The following is an 18,866-nucleotide window of genomic DNA, read 5'->3' as shown; positions in this document are numbered from 1 at the left end:
GCCACGAATTCCATCGCATTTCCAAGTTCCATTAAAGCACTTTTTATCGTTTAATTATAAAGATAAGTTCCGGTCGACCTTTTCCAAAAACTAATCAGCATGATTCTCAAATGATATCTTTCTAATAGATTTTGAATTTTCAAAATCGGTTCAGAATTAAAAAAAAAACAGACAGAAAATTAGCAAGAAACGGCTTGGCCCATCGTCGGGCAAAACTGTCGTCTATTCTACACCGAGGTGCATCGAATGCTCGTTAAATTTTTGATATCGGTTTAGCAGGTTTTGATAAAAAAAACAGCAACAGAAGGTCTAAAATCGGCTCTCATACACAGATGCACACAAACACATGCATGTACTTTTCACGAATTTGGCCTCAAACGATTAAAAAGTATGTACTTGAAACTTCGAAAAAATATAACATTATCAAACCGGAAATTTTTGTGGAAACAAACTTCTCTTCCAGGATATTAATAATTTTTAAGTTTATTGTTTTAAATTATCATAATATATTTATTTTATTCATTTTTTTTCAGGAATAGTGTCTTGGGGAGTCGGATGCGGCAGACCAGGCTACCCAGGAGTATACACCCGAGTCGGGCGCTACTTGAGTTGGATCAAAAATAATTTAGAAGACACTTGTATATGTAAAAACTAAAATTTATTTATGTATTTATTTAATTTTGAAAACATTATTTATAAGATTAAATTGTATAACAGATAGTACAATTACATTTTAGTTATATAAATTGAAAATTGTAAATATCAAAAGAAATTTAATACAAAATTAAACTAAAATTCAGATAAATTTCTCTTTAACTTCTTGTAGGTTGGTATAATAAAAATGCTTCCTTTTGATTATTTAGTTTATTTTATATGTTGTTTGGTTCACGGTTCAGCAAAGAAGAGAAAGATTTTACATAGCTATTAACATGAACATAAATATAAAGATGGTGGGTACATAGGGGTAGGGAAAGCGCAATTGCCAACACTACTAAAATAATGGCGGGACATTTGAATTACAATATTTCACATAACACAAAATGTGTCAAACAATTTTGTCCAAGGTAAATGAACCGATTTTGCTGCACAATATACCAATGTTATGGCAAGGCCATGTTATGAAAAACTTTTCGTACTAAATATTGACAAAAGCGTTTTTATCAGGTTGTCAGATAGAAAACCTAACCTAGAAATCGCACAAATGTAAAAAAAAAAACTTATATAACAGGGTCTTTCTAACCCATATTCATAACATACAAGTGACGTTGCAGGTTATGCCTAAAACGCCTGGATGCACAGCAAATACATGACAGTATTCAGTATGATTCAGTATAACATTGGTCTGTTGTGTGCCATAATCGGCTCACATAAGTCTGTTACAAAAATACAAATGAAAATTTTTCATATCTTTACGTTTCGAGGTCTTTTGAACATTTTGATATAGCTTTGAAAGAGCGTGTGCATGTGTATGTGCTAATACAATTTTTCGTCGTTGATTTAGAAAGCGATTTGAAAGATTCAAAAATCACTTGATTCATATCGATGGAAAAACGTGTTGACTAGTTTTTGGCAGAGGTTTTGGACCAGCTGTTTCAAAGATACCGGACGAAAAGTGCAAAAAATGGCAAAACAGTTTTTGAGAGATTGGAGCTTCCGATCTGAATGATTCAAAAATGTTTCACTTGACGAAATGAAGAATTGAATTTGGAAAGACAGACCTAGCGGTTCCGGAGCTTCAAAAAAAAAAGTTAAAAAAATGGCCATTTGGTAGTTAAAATGATCATTAGGCATATACACATCAGATTATCAGATATTTCTTAGACATTAATATAGACACGAAGAAATAGGTACAAATTTTGTTTCAATTTTTTTGAGTTACGTATTAAAATATATGTATAATGTTTAGCCGATAGACTGCCATGCGGCGATATCGCCTTCTCAAAAAAAATCCAAAATTTTCAAAAAAATAAAGAATAAATTACTGTACAAAAAGTTCTAGCAATTTGTCTTTAGCGCAGAAGTAGATTAGACAAAATGTTTTTCAAAATTTTACGGGTTTATTATACCGCGCTTATTTTTTGTTTCTCATGAATATTGTCCTATTCAATTAAGATATTTTTGCTGATATGACTAAACATGAAAATCAACACTTTTCTAAAATAATATTTTATGTTCAATCATCGTTTAGACTTTCTAATGATGATTATTCACTGAAAACGAGAGCTTCAAAATTATGCTAAAAATCCACTTCTGCATGTATTTGAATAATTTATTTTGGCTGGCGTAAGCCACCTATAAGCTTTCGGCGTCACCCACAATACTTATAAAGTAAAGCGGAGATTAAAGGTCCGCGGGTAAAAATATCCACCACCAATATCTCAATATCAAACAACGTTAGAAATTTTTTAACTATATTTGAAAGTAGAGGGCAAAATATGTGTAATCAGCCGTAGTCTCAAATAAAGCAACGTCGCTGTAAGGAAAGAAACAGCCATGTTTGAAAATCTACAACAAAAGTATTTTCTTTCGTTGTTACTGTGAGCACTGTTGTTTAGTTTATGAGACCTTAATATAACTTTTAAGTATACATTTTTCACTTGTTCTTTAAGATGTATTAATTTAGTTAGTTAATTTCAAGTAAAATTCATTTCAATATTATATAATCCTTATAATAGCCGAGATGTTGATAGAGCAAAAAAAAGACCGACTGAACCTTTACCATGGCAAAGGCGTAAACAATAAAAAATAGTAAATAAAAATGTGAATTCAGTAAAAAAAGCAATTTTACATAAAATATATTAAATTAATATTTATTCCAACTTTGCTGATGAATATTTCTATGTATGAAATATATATTTTGCATTGATTGAATATTGTAGTTAATAATTTGTAAAATCACTTTTAATTAAAAATAAGACATAGGATCTGTTTACACGCTGGTTGTCCCTTTTTACTCCGCTTATGAGGTATAAAGAGACATCTGACACATTTTAGAAAAATAGTAAAAATACATGTTTCTATGAATAGAAATTAACTGGATTTTACTGAACATAGCTCAAAAAATATTACTTAAAGACATTATTATTACTTAAAGTCTACCCCAGCGTTTCTCAAACTTATTTCTCCCATCGCCCCCTTTGAAGATCAAAATTTTTGTATCGCCCCCCTACCAAATTTTTTATACAATCTCTGAATAGTTTACAATAGAACCTTACATTCTAAATTAGACATTATTACCAGTGAGAGCAAATAAAACGCAACTTTATGACATTAATCATATATTTTATATATTATAATCAAATTAATAGAAACAGTATTTCAAATTTTATTTTCAAACTCTAATGAGAAGGATGAATTTGATGGTTTTTTACAAGTTTGTCAATATCAGGTTCCATTCGACTCAAAAACAGTCGTAAGTCACCGCGTTTGGTAATTTGCAACTGATTTCTGTTTTTAGTAAGTAGCATTGTCACAGCGCTAAATCCACGTTCACACAAATATGACGATGGAAATTCTAGTAAAATTTTTTGAACAACCGAACACATGCCAGGGTATAACTGCTAAATTGACTTCTGTAGCCAAAATTGTTGATAACCATCTTTAAATTTGATTTTTAATTCTTCATTAGTTGTTAATTCTATAAGCTCTTCTTCTAGCTGGGCTGATGTTTCTACATTTGCATTTGAAAAAGGGTCTAATACCCAACCTGGTATTTCCAAGTTTAAAATATCTTGAAATCTTTCAATAAAATTGCCATGAGGATTTTCCAATTGTTGGCAGTATACGAGCATGTCTTTGTTGCACGATTTGGAAAATTATAAAACTCCCGCCTTCCAATATTTTTCTTATGTAATAACAGTTTGGCTACAAAAGCAGCGATGATATTTTTTGTTTTTATTAAATTTAAGCCATCGCCTTGAAGTTGTAGATTCATATTGTTGAGCAATGCATAAAGGTCTGTGAGATATGCTATATCATTTTTTGATGATATCAGGTTTTTACACAACTGTGTGTCCTTATTTTCTAAAAACTCTACAACAGAGTCAAACAGATTGTAAAAACGGGTCAGACAATTTCCTTTTGATAGCCAATTTTTTGGTAAAAAGCTATAAAATGGTATCAAAATCATTTAAACACCATGGATACACGACCAAACTAATAAAGTACCAATTAATCGTTGGGATACAAATTCTGGCGAACTAAAATTACAAATGCCTTCTAACCCAACGTCAACAACCAAAATTTTTCGCGAGGCCTTTCATCGACCCCCTGGAGATCAATATCGATATCGCCCACTTTGAGAAAGACTGGTCTACCCTATATAATTATAGCAAATAAAAAAACATCTAAGTATAATTTTCTCTAAAAATTCCATCTTTGTAAATCGTGCAAGATGTCACTTCAAACAATTCAAGTTCATGAAATTCTACGAGATAATAATAATTGTAGCAAAGCTTTTAGTTTGAACGATAAATAATATTTATTTAAAAAAAATTATTTAATACGACAAAATAAAAAATATTTTTTCACACCATGATTTTTAATATTCTAGAAATGTTAACAAAATGTGATTTTTTAACATATTTTCGAAATTTTTATCTTATTAATATTATGATATAATATATTATATACATTATTTCGAACATCTTTATATTGATTATATCTTTATTCTGTGTAAAAGCAAAGTAAATTAAGTGAGCGCCAACAAGATCTTTTTAATATCTAATATATAAATTTTGTTTTTAACTTCACATAAGGTAGGTTACAGTATTCGCATAAAATCGAACATATTTTTGATTGAATTTTTTGGAAGGCAGGTCTAGCAGTTTCGAAGAGTTAATGAAAAAAGTAAAGAAATGCCATTTAGCGGCATCATTAGGCATATGTGCATCATATTATCAGATATTTTATGGAGATTTTAATAAAAGAACAAATTTTGTTTACATGGGTTCGGTATCAATGTTTATCGGTTAGACTGCAATGCGGCGCTTACGCGCTTCGATATTTCGCCTCTAAAACAGCTACGCAGCGCGAATGTTTAAAAAAATGTTCAAAATTTTCAAAATACAATATGAAACTAAAATTAAAAAAAAATCAATTTTTTTCAAACATTCACAAATTCTCAAAAATCTAATTTTTTTAATGTTTAAAAAAAAATCCAGCAATTTGCTTTAAGACACGATGCCATGCACCCCTAATTAGAAAATATATCTATCTTGTAAAAAACTATTGTTTGACAACTTAATTTGTATAACCATTATCGTATAAAATAAAAACTTTAAATCAAAATTGCAAATAAAATTTTTGAAGCTTTTCCCCTTATAATTTTTTTTGAATCATCCCTTATATGAACTAAAATCATCCACATTTTGTCCCAGAGCGGCCCTGAGATGTCGTACCGTAGTATTGTGAGACGAAAGAGCAGCAGGTAACGCATTCCGAGGCGTATTTTGTTTCGATTTATTTTGATTGTTTGATGTTGATGTATATATATATATATATATATATATATATATATATATATTGTATAGAACTATACAAGAAATAAGTAAGAAAGATCCTCAGAGCAAAGGAGACTCTTATTATGATGCAATGCATATTTAAATGTACATACGTTCCTTTCTCACAATGTATGAATAATTAGTCGGCGAGTTAAGACGAAAAAGGCTTAAAATAGTTAATAAATGGCATAACTGTAATAATATTTTTTTAAATAAATTCATTTAAACAACATAACTGCAATAAATCTTTTTAAATATATAACATTTATATCCATATACGAACAATATAGGGTAGAGCGGAACTTAAAGATCCGCAGGTAAAAGGTCCACCACCAATATATCATAAACAAGTAAAGTTAGAGATTTTTAACAACAATATTTAGAAATAGAGGTCAAAAAATGGCCAGCCTTTACCTTGATTCTTACGACATCTCTATCGGGAGATAAACGATTATGTTTAAAAATCCAATACAAACGTATTTTCATTCGTTGTACGTTTCTTTGGTTGTGATCACTCTTGTTTAGTTTACAAGACCTTAATACAATACTTAAGTATTCGAAATTGAGTTATTTTTGTTGTAATGTTATTGTTAAATTACGTTCAACAGATTTTTTTCATATAAGCTCTACAAAAGCTTACACATGGGTAGGGTAAAAAAAAACAACTAAAACTTTACTTTGGTAAAAGTATAAAAGAATATAATATATAAAAAGTAGACTCTGCTAAAAAAAGCTAGAGTAAATTAATAGTTATTCCAACTGTGTTGATGTATATTTTAAACGAAATATCAGATAAAGGCTATAATTAGTCTTATCTTTGTAAAAAATGCTTAAAATTAAGACATTGCATCCGTCTACCCACTGGCTGTCACTTTTTACCCAGTCTATGGGATAAAAAGGGATAAATGACGAAATTCGAAAAAAACAGTAAAAAATACATTTATATAAATAGAAAACGACTGAGAATTTTTTGAACATAGTACGATAGTTGTTTGTTTGATTCGTGTCATGTGTTGTGATGTAGTCAATTCGGTTTAGACGATATAATTACTTATAGACCGATTATGCCGCACAACAGACCAATGTTATTGCAAGGCTATGTTATGAAGAACTTTCCATACTAAATATTGACATAAGCTATGTGGTTGCTGTGCAGTCAAGCATTTTTCCAAGGTTGTGAGTAACAAAACCTAACCTAGAAACCGCACAAATGACAAAAACAACAATCCTAGATAACAGGGTCTTTCTGATCCAGCTTCATAACATACAAGTGACGTTGCAGTATATGTGTAAAACGCCTGAATGCCCAGCAAATACATGACATTTTGACAGATTCAGTATGATTCGGTAGCATAATATATGGTCTGTTGTGCGGCAGAACAACATTAAAGTCAAAAATTGAACCTTTGTGCCCTATTTACTTTATTCATATACAAGTAAATATACATATAGAGTATACATACTAATATACATATACATATCAACGTACGTATGCATACACACACATTTGTTTGGTTTTACTACAGCATTTAGCCTTATAATAATATTATTTCGTATCTTATTCTATTTGCTTTCCTGCATTATATTGGTTTCAACTTACATCTTCGCTTTCCATACCTTTTACATATAATTCTATTGAACATTCTACATGAAATATTTGATATTCTTCATTCAAGTTTTATTAGGATGTTTTACATATATACGTATATGGAATATTCATTGTAACATCAAGAATATTAGAATAACAAACTTAGTATTTCTCAAACAGTTTTTTATTTAAAATGATGGATTTCGAACTCGATACCTCTTTCTCATCAAATCAAATTTTGTCATCACGGCCAGTATATATATATATATATATATATATATATATATATATATATATATATATATATATATATATATATATATATATATATACATCAATATATAGAGTTTAGACTCCTGAAATGATTCAAAAAGGTGTTTCTTTAGAAGCAGAGCTTTGTACGTATAAGAGTCATGGATTCTATGAAAGGCCGACAAATAAGAGAACAAATGAAGAAATGCTGAGAAAAGTGGGAGAAGAAAGAACTTTACTGAGCAAAGTACAGGAAACTAGATTGGATCCATATTTTAAAGAGAGTGCCTGTCGCACGAAGGTAAAACAGAAAGACTAGGAAAAAGAAGAATGCAGATGATTGATAACTTACGCAATGCAGGGACAAATCTTAAAGAATCAGTTTTCCATACGTTTCGACCTATAATTTTGTCATCATCAAGGTAAAAAAATTGAGAATAAGCATTTTAAAATACATTAATAATAATAAACTAGTGATGCATGGCGTCGTGCCTTAAGATAGAATGCTGGAATTTCCCGTACCGTAATGAAATATTAGAGAAATATTAAATTACTGTAACTTTCATTATTCGTACTTTATAGACAAAATGTAAGAGCTTATGAATTGACCGACGACGTTTATAAAAGTTAACATGAAAAGTAATATGAACAAAACTCAATTAAGTAAAGTTAGAATGAAAAAAAATTATCTCATATTTCTAAGAATTATATAAAGTGAATTGCGAAGTAAAAATTATTTTATTCAAGTATACAAATAAGCTTCAAAATTTTAGCTAGAATTAAAATTAAAATCCGCTTCAGATTCAATACTAACTTTTTTTAAATAAAAAAAATAATTTTTTGAATTTCCCCAGAAACTAATCGTTTTTTCACAAGCAAAATGTTTTTTGATTCAATAGATTCGAATGCTTTGTTCTCTCAAAAACTACTATTTTTTACAGTTTTAGCTTCTGAAATGGCTGCGGCGGTCTTTGCCAAAAACTAATCGCCACGTCTTCCCATCACTACAAATTGAATGTTTTCTGAATCATTTAACTCAGAAGCTGTGATCTTTCAATTTCTTTAATTAATTTAATTAATTTCCATTTTCTGCACTCTTTGCTTCGCATTTTGAAAACGGCTGGACCGACCTTTACCAAAAACTAGTCAGTACTAATCCCTATAGGTAGAAATCGAATGCGTTTTGAATAATTCAGATCGGTTGAGCGGTTCTCCTAAAAACGTTGACAAAAAACTGTATCCACGCATACACACACATACATTCCATTTTTTTTTAAATTATGCCAAAATGTCCAGAAACTTTTATTACTTAAAAATATGCAAAAAAATTCAATTTTGACTTTTGGACGCACACTATGACTTAGATAATATAATGTATTTAATATTATTGACAATAACCCGTACTTAAACTGTCAATGAGTGTAGGGTAAGTATAATGGTAATAACTTATAACCATTTTTTGAAAACTCAAACGCATATGATAAAATAAACTGCTGAGAATGCTGCATAATATTTAAATTAATATCCACATTTGTTAATTTTCGATTCCTGCTAATTATAATGAATCGGCCAAACTTTTGACAAAAACAGTGGTGTCATTTATCGAAGGACTACTGTATGTAACAATGGATGACAAATAGACAGTGAATTTCGCTTAGCCCTCGGTCTATTACCGCAAGCAAAGAACGCACATGGAGCAAGTATAATACTGGATATGGTTTCCCAGTCAAGTTCAAGTATCGATGTGGTCATTGATATGTACGGGACGACTGTTGAGAACAACTAGCCATGTCACGCCGCAGTCGCATCCGAAGATAAAATTCAGTTAATTGCCTTGAACAGCCAGCGCCGGACATTGATTCCTCCAGAAAGTAAATAACCTTCCCGGTAAACACCGAAATACAACATCACCAAAACAATCATTCGTCTCCTCTGACGATGAACATTTAACGTCTAACATTTAACCACCGACGTTTGGAAGAATTTCAAATATGTATTGATGCCAAAATTAATCCAGTGTGTTACAATTTAATTATCAAAGTGAAATTGTGAATAGTGACAATAGGTGTAGTAGATAAATTAATTTGAAAATGTATCCTGTCGGTTATACGATTTTCGCAATTTTATTAGTGTGCGTGTCTGCAACGCAAAATGATCCGCCCGCGCAATCAAGGAATTTTTTGGGAGTGTTCGGAAATCATCCACCTGCCCATGATACACCTGCCTCGTCTTGCAGTTGTAGTGAGTAAAAAATCTTCATAATTTATATATTTATATACAACACACACATAATGTGATATATATATATATATATATATATATATATATATATATATATATACTCGTGTGGACGGGATCATGAGTTCGAATTTCGTTCTGGACAACCTGACATCCGGCAGCAGCGAGGTTCATTTTTACTGAAAAATGTGGATCAAAAATATGTTTCCAACTGAAAATAGCTCATTTTGGGCACTGCGGTATGAAATGGCAATGAAAAATTTCTCACACTAATATTTTCTAAATGGAGTTTTACTATTTTATTATTTATTATTTTGTTCTATAAATATACTGTAAAATCCTGTTAACATGATTTTTCATAGATTAAAGTAAAAACGTGCAAGAAAGTGAATTATGCAGGATAAGAACATTATGTTTCAAAGTGCGGACTGGCGTAATGTGACGTATTATGCGAGAAATCGTATTAAGCATGATTGTCTAAACGGGGTTCTACATTGTATATATACATATAGGTTTCTCTATAACCTGTTTTCTTTTATTATAGGTTTCTAATGAAAATGAAAGAAATTGTTTTTTTTATTTTTTTTCTCGTTTTCATTCATCGTTCAAAATAATATTACACTGTTTATTAAAATTTAAAAAAATTAAATGCTTTTATTTATGTAATGGAGAATATAATGAAATGTGTATTCAAACAAATATTTAATGAAAAACAAAAAAAAAACTGAAAAACACAAAAAGTTTTAAGTTCTACATATGTACATATGTATATAATATATACATACATCGTTGGAGTACTAGAAAGCATTTTAATTTTACAATATTTTATTGTTAACAAGTAATTCAATATAAATATGTTTGTGTTGTTATTCCTGTTATCATAAATGGAATTTTTCGGTTTATTAGCATTTACGATATTTTATGGGTTTCTCTTTTTTCTAGTGAAAGAAATTTAATTTTTTCATATTTATTCGAACGTCTACAACTAATGACATTGTTAAAAGCTGTCAAGAGAAAAAATAATCATTTTTAAACTTCAAACGTGATCTGAAATTTGAATCCCCACAACAATTTAAAATATTAATGATTAAATGAGGCTCTAGAACAAATAAATAAAAATTATACAAAAATATTATAGATAACTGCATGAAAAAAAGGAAACAATACCAAAATATACGAATATTTATATCATAGATAAAGAGGTATATGCATATGAAAACTTCCATATTAAATATGTCATATTTTTCACTTTTGATTAAATAAAAAAATAATTTTGTATGAGTTTTTCATAGTCTGAACTCCATATCAGACTTATTTGGTACCACAAGCATATGAAAACAATTTTTTATGTAATTATTGATTTTGCTGCTTTCGAAGCAAACTGTCTTAATTTTTTTCTATTATTATTTCTATTATCTAAATATTCACAACAGAAAACTACAGCCTTTTTTTGACGTTTAATAGGCATTCGTAAAAATAATCATCTCAGCAGATTATAGAATATCGAAACTTCTGATTGCTATTCAAAGTACAAAAATTACCTTTGCCTTTGCCAAAGACTTTGCAAAAGTCTCCTCATCAATAACCGCCCTCGAAATCGTCCACCAAAAAATGTATCCGCACACACACATAGACACTAAAAATAATTATACATATTAGACGTTGCTCTTTAAGTTTATTAATAAGATTTCGTTCAATATTTGTTAATACTATGACTATGTTAGGTACATTCAGTACATTATTTTTTGTAAGAATATTTCATATTAAAATTTTTTGTATGGTTAACTCACTACATTTTGATTTCTCTATCATGCGTTTTTATATCACTTTCGTTACCTTCAAAATAACTTTAATTTCAGTTGTATATTTTTAATTTCATTTTAACATATATTAATTCAATTTTGTTTGGGTTTTCCCGTGGATTAGCTATGGAATTTCAATTAGAGATCTCAGGTGCAATATTTGTCTCGGGCAGACAGATGTCAAGCAGTAGTAATTTCAGTTTTCACTTGGAAATGAATATAGCAATATATTTCCATGTGAAAATAGCCCTTAACACACAGAAATTGTACTAATAGAATCCATCATATAGAAATAAGACAACTTTTTGGGTTGCCATCTATAATAAAGCTACGTAGTTAATTCACTCTTGAGTACTGATCGCTGTTCGGTATTTTACCTGTATAATGTAAATAACTTTTTTTGCTTTATTTTATTAAAGTAGAAACTTATGCTGCATTAATTAAAGTTAATTCTAACTTACGAGTATTTTAATTTAAACACGGATGTTTGACACTGAATTACACAATCCTAGAAACCATATGTATGTTTGTATATATATGTATATATATATATATATATATATATATATTAATGATACCTTTAGAAACAATCTTAAAACTACGCCAACATTTTTTTTGAACATATATATTTCGAGAAGTTTTGTTATTTTTGGTAAAAAATATGCAAAGTGAGTTATTGATCTGAATTCTCATTTAACACATCGCACATTTGCCGTAAGTTTAACATAAATTATCGAATCATTTATTAATTTATTCAGAACTAACACAGTTTAATAATTCTGATGTAGATTCGAGGAGGTCCCTGACCTCTAACAGAATGGATACCATAAAACTCTTCCGATTGTACCGAGTCGCCGGTTACTGTATTATGATATATGCCTTTGCAAAACAAATACAAATACAAAAACAAATACTGAAGGCGATATTCGACTTTTGGCGAGTTGCGAAAATTTAACCAATATACAAACAGTTAATACCTAAATAAAATTACAAACAAAAAAAAGAACACTCATAACAAATTATGTATAATTTAAAAATGTTTAAAATGTTCAATTAAAAAAGAATTCAACAGAAAAAAGTAAAAAAAAAATGTGGTACGAATTAGAGATGGGTAACTCACTCCGGAAGTATCACTCCGATACAACTCCTCCTTCAGAGCGAATCCGGGAAGAGTTGTCTCACAGGATTTGTCATATCCGATTTCCCTAAACTGATACTAAATCGCTTAACACGTACAGACATTTGTTTGATATTTTTTACTAATGCAAAGATTTGCATGGAAAGAAGCGATCGATTTCTCGTCTTACAGACAATTTTATGACTTCCTAGGTATAAAAAGTCCCAAAATAATGCAATTTTGTATTCTATATTCTGTACACGATAATCCTTGTCCGTAAATGACTTCTTTCAATGGTATATAGCCAGTAAAAAATCTCATCTCTAGTACGAATATAGTTAAAAAAAACTGTCAATATACACAAATCAATATATTAATATATATATATATATATATATATATATATATATATATATATACAGGGCACGTAACTTTTTTTCTAGCGCCCCCCCCTATTAATTTTCACCGTTTTAACAGTTCATCACTAAAATTATATAAATATTCTCATATTTATATAACATATTTGTATAATTTAGAAGGGTATAAAATATATTGATTTTAAATTTATTTATTATTATCGATATCAATAAATAAAACAATCTCTGTCGTAGTTTCACATTCTAGTAATATTCAATATGTAGTAAATTGGTTAAGGATGTAAGTTCGACTACCATAGCAAAAGAATTAATATTTTTGTTAAATTAAAGTTATAGAATTTAAGAAATGCATTTCAGAAATAGTATTTATTATTTTGATATGAAGAACTTGATATCAAAATAATAAATACTATTTCTGAAATGCATTTCTTAAATTCTATAACTTTAATTTAACAAAAATATTAAGTGAAATAAATAAATTAATTTTTAATTATTCTGGATTTAGTGCACAAAAAATGAGATATAATCTAAAAGCGTATAAAATATATTGATTTTAAATTTATTTAAAAATCGAGGCGATTCGGGGGTTGGTTATAATCAAGTATTTTGAAATTTTCAATTATTTTTAGCGTATGTGCAATATTAATATTTAAAAAAACTAGCATTTAATTTTCAAACATAACACTCGTATTTCATGTTGGATTTTTTAAATTTTAATTTAATTTAATTTTTCATCATTCACAATATCCAAAATTGCGTCGAAATCTTCTCCTTATTGATATCTTAAGAGCCGTCATATTCAGAGTATCAGCTTGTTGTTTTAAAGTTAAATTTTTGACGTATTTTAGAAGTAGTGTTCAAAAATCAGTAAAAAATGCAAAGAAATTACACATTTCTTGAACAATATTGAAAAAAAAAACTCATTATATTTGATATGTATTATTTCTGTATAGTTAATAATTATTAAATTTAGAGTATGGACATCACTAGGTATAAAACAAGCCTTAAGATTTTCGTTACAAAGTAAATTTTGTTTCCATTTTTCATATTTGTTCAACAGATGCAAAACATTTGCAACAAAAGCAAAAGTTACAATTCAATTTTTCGGAATAAACAGACATTTTTCTAAGCACTGACTCTTCATTTTTCATTTTCCCGATTATAATTTGTTCAAACTAAATCAGCTTGCAATTTTTCGTCAATAATGCCCAAAAATTAATTTAACCTTTCGCAGGGGTGCGCTTACGGGATTGAACACTAGATAATTTCTTTTTCGATTCCCCCGTAACTTCAAACAAAAAAAAAACAATTGAATAAGTAGATTAAGCAATAAACTGAGCTGTTATTTACTAATTGGCAGAGTAATTAATCGCCTACTAATTGTTTCTACTGATATCACATTGCAAAATAAATATGCTTTTTGTGTCTTCGAATCCCTAGTTAAGTTAAATTATTTATTATAATTTATTAAGTATTCTAGACTTTAAATAAATAATTCTAGATTTTATATAAAAAAATATAAATATTATATTACAAATTTAATTTCCGAAACTTGTTTTGGCGCCCCCTAAGGCTTGCGCCCGCATTTTTTGCATGCATCGCATGCAAGGCAGGACCGGCCCTGTATATATATGTATATATATATATATATATATATATATATACACTAAAAATTACTTATAAAGTAGGGCTATTTTCATAGTAATAATAATGTCTAAGCTAAATGAACTACATCACAACGCATGATACGTATCAAACAAACAATCATCTTACTATGTACAGCATAATTCTCTGTTAATTCATAATTATAGAAATGGTTTTTTACTCTTTTCCCAAAATTTGTCATCAGTATCACTTTCTATACCGCCTATGTGGACAGCTAGGAGAAAACAAATCCAATGTCTTAATTTCAATTTTAAAAAGATTTTATAATATAATAGGTACAATATTCAATCAATGCAAAATATGAATTTCATGGGCACATTTTCACAAGGATAACACCGTATATAACCACGATCTGATATTTTGCCAGAAATATTCATCAGCAGAGTTAGAATTTTTTATTTCCAGTATTAATTCACAAGCTGTCATAAATGACATTTAGTGAATGGTTTGGGTATAAACAAGAATACCCAACAGTAACTATTAGTCAAGTAATAACTCAAATATATGTAATGATTAGATACTAAATTTATCTTATTGTTAGTACTGCTTTCTAATTACTATTATACTTTTAATTACTTTTTAGTCTAAATTCATGGTTGGTGGTGATAGAACTTGGCTGCTATATGGTTGAAATGCCCTTCAAGTTTTGCTTTGTTTTTCTTGAGATTTTAGTTATTTCCTCTGCAGTTGCACATTGCTCTGCAACTGTATGATATTAATATCCTGGTAAATTAACCAATTTGGCGTGTATCTAGGTGCTCCCACTATTTGTCACAAAGGTTTATTTTGGACGCACTGTATCACGTTTATGTTGTTTTTTTACTGGATCCCCACAATTGAATACTGTAGGTCCATATCGGTTTACATATTGATTTATGTATTAGAATTTTATCATAAACTGATAGTATAGATTTTCTACTAATCAACCATTAACTAATGCAGGTATCTTCTCATGTTTTTCATGTGTTGTCTTTTTGTCACTATATGTGATTTCCAATTCAATTGTCTACCCAATACCATACCGAGGTATTTAAGGGTTCATGTTAAATTTTTAACGAATTTTAAAAGTATTGTATTCTTCGTTTATAATTCGATTAGTAAAAGGTGCAAAAAAATACATATTTTTACATATAAAAAATTACATATAAAAAATTACTATATTGAAAAATAAACTAATTATATTTGTATCAGTATTATGTCTGCATAGTTAATAATTAAATTTAGAGTATGGGCAACACTCAATGGCATAAAAAAAAGCTCAACGATTTTTGTTCCAAAGTAAATTTTGCTTCCATCATTCATATTTTCTCTATTTCCATAACCCGTTTGTATCTATAATTGCATATGTTTTAATTGTATAATTTGCATCTATTTTGTCAATAAGTTCCGTTTCAATTAAATCAGTTCGCAATTTTTCGTCAATAATGCCCAACAATTAATTTAATCTTTCGCAGGTTTGCGCTCACGGAATTGAGCACTAGATAATTTCTTTTTCTATTCCAAGTTAACTTCAAACGAAGAAAAATTAAATAAGTAGATTAGGCAATAAGCAGAACAATAATTTACTAATTTGCAGAGTTATTAATCGGTTAATTGTTTCTACTGATATCTCATTGCAAACTAAATATGCTTTTTGTGTTTCCGCATCCATAGTTGAGTTAGATTATTTATTATAATCTTAAGTATTGTTGATTTTATATTTAAAAAATATATAAATAATATATTATAAACTTAATTTCCGAATCTCGCGTTGGCGCCCCCTAAGGCGTGCGCCAGCATTTTTCGCATGCATTGCATCCAAGGTAGGACCGGAAGTATAATATATATATATATATATATATATATATATATATATATATAAATTGAGCTCGATATTATGCTAGATTCGTTAAAACTCGAAAATCGCTGAACCGATTTAGCCAGTCTTAGACTTGAAATATTCGTGCTAATTCAGAGGTTGTGGGAAAGATAAAAAATTTATTTCAAAACGCCTAAAAACGACATTTTTTATTTAATTTTTTTTAAGAAGCGTAATTCAAAATCGCACAATCGACTGCGGCTCATACGTCAAATGTCAAATGGTTTTGACAGATTATGTTTTGACAAATTTGATAGGATGTTCTAGATAAATATTATTTAATTGTAGTAAGTAGTTTTATTTTTAGTTTTATTTACACAAAAACATGATTAAACGGATCGTAAATGGTGTTAGAAACTCAAAATATCAACTTTTACATTTAAAATGACAATTTTTGGATATTCTAGAAATTGTTTACATATACCTTATATGATAAAACAACATATGCCGGATTAGCTAGTATATATATATATATATATATATATATATATATATATATATTTAAGTTCCATTATTTTCATTATTTTTTTTTTATTTCTTCATAATGCCATGATTTGTTATATTAATGATATATTCATAAGATGATAATTTTCAAGGTACGCTTCTACTCAATGCAAATTGAAAATTAATTTGTTGTACGGTAACAATTATTTCATTTATTGTAAGTTAAGAGAGTCAAATTAATCCGCGAACTAAGTTATGAATTTCACAGTATATTCTCATTTTGATACTGCGTTTTGATTTTTATTCACAACAAAGTAACATCATCATCAAACTCATAAAAACCATTCATATCACATGTATTTCCCTAAATCATTTATATCCCGGTTGCAGGCTGCGGCGAGCGCAACGACGCGTCGCGTATCGTGGGCGGCCAGGCGGCCGGCGTGAACGAGTTCCCCTGGATGGCCCGGCTGAGCTACTTCAACCGCTTCTATTGCGGCGGCATGCTCATCAACGACCGATACGTCCTCACTGCCGCACATTGCGTCAAAGGGTAAGAGACGTAGTAGATGAAATGTTCATCTGACCGGAAAGTTAGATAACTTCCTGCTTTCTGAAATTTCCCTAAACTTACCCAAAATATAATCAAAGATCACAGTGAAACCAGGGTGGATCAGATGCATAAAATTAATACGTGTTGTACTTTTAACTTCCCGTAGGGGATAGTAATCTCAAAAAAATCGAAAATGAAAATTTTCATATATCTTTACGTTTCGAAGGTTTCTAAATATTTTGGCATACATTAGAAAAAATTGATGTGTGTGTATGTGTGCGAGCATGTGTGTATGTGTGCGGATACAAATTTTTGTCGACGTTTTCGGGAACACCGATCAATCGATTTGAATAATTCAAAAAGCATTAGATTCATGTTGATAAGAAGACGTGCTGATTAGTTTTTGGGGAAGACAGGTCTAGCCGTTTCGAAGATACGAGGAAAAAGTGCCAAAAACGGTAACTCAGTTTTGAAGAGAACGAAGCGTCCGATTTTAATAATTTAAAAAACACTGTACTTGTATTGAAAATATGAAGAACTGATTAAATTTTTAGGCAGGTCTAGTGGTTATGGACTCTTAATGAAAATAAGGTGAAAAAAATGTCATTTTAATAATGTGTATACAGTTTGTGTAAATTTTTTTGGGTTCCGTACCAAGATTTTTAATTACGGCACGATGCCATGCACCCCACTGCAATTTGAAAGTGAAAATTTTAGTATAAACATATCTTGTTTCCATAATTTACTTCGACTGATGCGATGCATTAGTTAACAATATAATAAAAAATAAAATTATTAAATATTTAAGCTTCTAAGAATGCATTTTTGTCTCTTATAGTAATCAATGTAATGTTTAGAAGTTTTTTCTTCCATGATTTTATTTACAATTACTTATTGGCGAGACTGGGTACGATTGTGCCACGTTTTTTGATCAGCAATAATTTTGTTAATTCACCAGTTAGCTGAGAGAAAATTAAATTAAATGGTAATTTGAACATTTGTCTAAATGTAAGTGGAACTAATGAAATACTGCCCTTAAATTCGATTGATAAGTCATAAAATCAAATCAAAAGAAACGGGCTAGTATCACAACAATCCATACCCCCAGGATGGTTGTGACAGGCATAATAATAGGTTAACAAAACAACAGCTATAAACATGAAATTGGTTTATAACGACTTTTATTGTCAAAAATATGTAACACAACACAGCATAATCATTTGAACAAAGATTATGAATTATAATATAATAATTAAAAAACATATTTTTTAAACAAAAAGTCTTTGTAAAATCTTTTGTTTTCTTGTATTGAAATTCCTTTCATTTTCTTTTCCGTATTTTGTTTCAGTTAAGTTAGATTTTTATTTATCTGTTTAAATTTCATCCAAAAAATACAAAAAATACATGTCACAAAAAATACATATCACATAAAACAAAACTAATTGCTTGTAAATAACTACTAATGTTCAAC

The 18,866-nt window shown here is 29.2% G+C and overlaps 2 protein-coding genes across 2 annotated transcripts in view; one reads left to right on the top strand and one right to left on the bottom strand.

The window, feature by feature from the left end:
• LOC113375579 (trypsin-1-like) overlaps positions 1 to 655 on the top strand; it is a gene marked incomplete at its 5' end in the record, with an annotated part of 29,719 nt that extends 29,064 nt beyond the window's left edge. The window contains one exon of the mRNA XM_026615511.1: positions 534 to 655. Coding sequence (XP_026471296.1) covers positions 534 to 655 — 122 coding nt within the window. The remainder of the gene's footprint in view (positions 1 to 533) is intronic.
• LOC113375578 (trypsin-1-like) overlaps positions 1 to 18,866 on the bottom strand; it is a gene marked incomplete in the record, with an annotated part of 382,748 nt that overhangs the window by 130,482 nt on the left and 233,400 nt on the right.

This window comes from Ctenocephalides felis, unplaced genomic scaffold (assembly GCF_003426905.1).
Source record: "Ctenocephalides felis isolate EL2017-DRISC unplaced genomic scaffold, ASM342690v1 CF-g0.4_SCAFFOLD_01886, whole genome shotgun sequence".
NCBI lineage: Eukaryota > Metazoa > Arthropoda > Insecta > Siphonaptera > Pulicidae > Ctenocephalides > Ctenocephalides felis.
The sequence above is the reverse complement of the archived record's forward strand: the minus strand, read 5'-3'. Positions and strand labels throughout refer to the sequence as shown.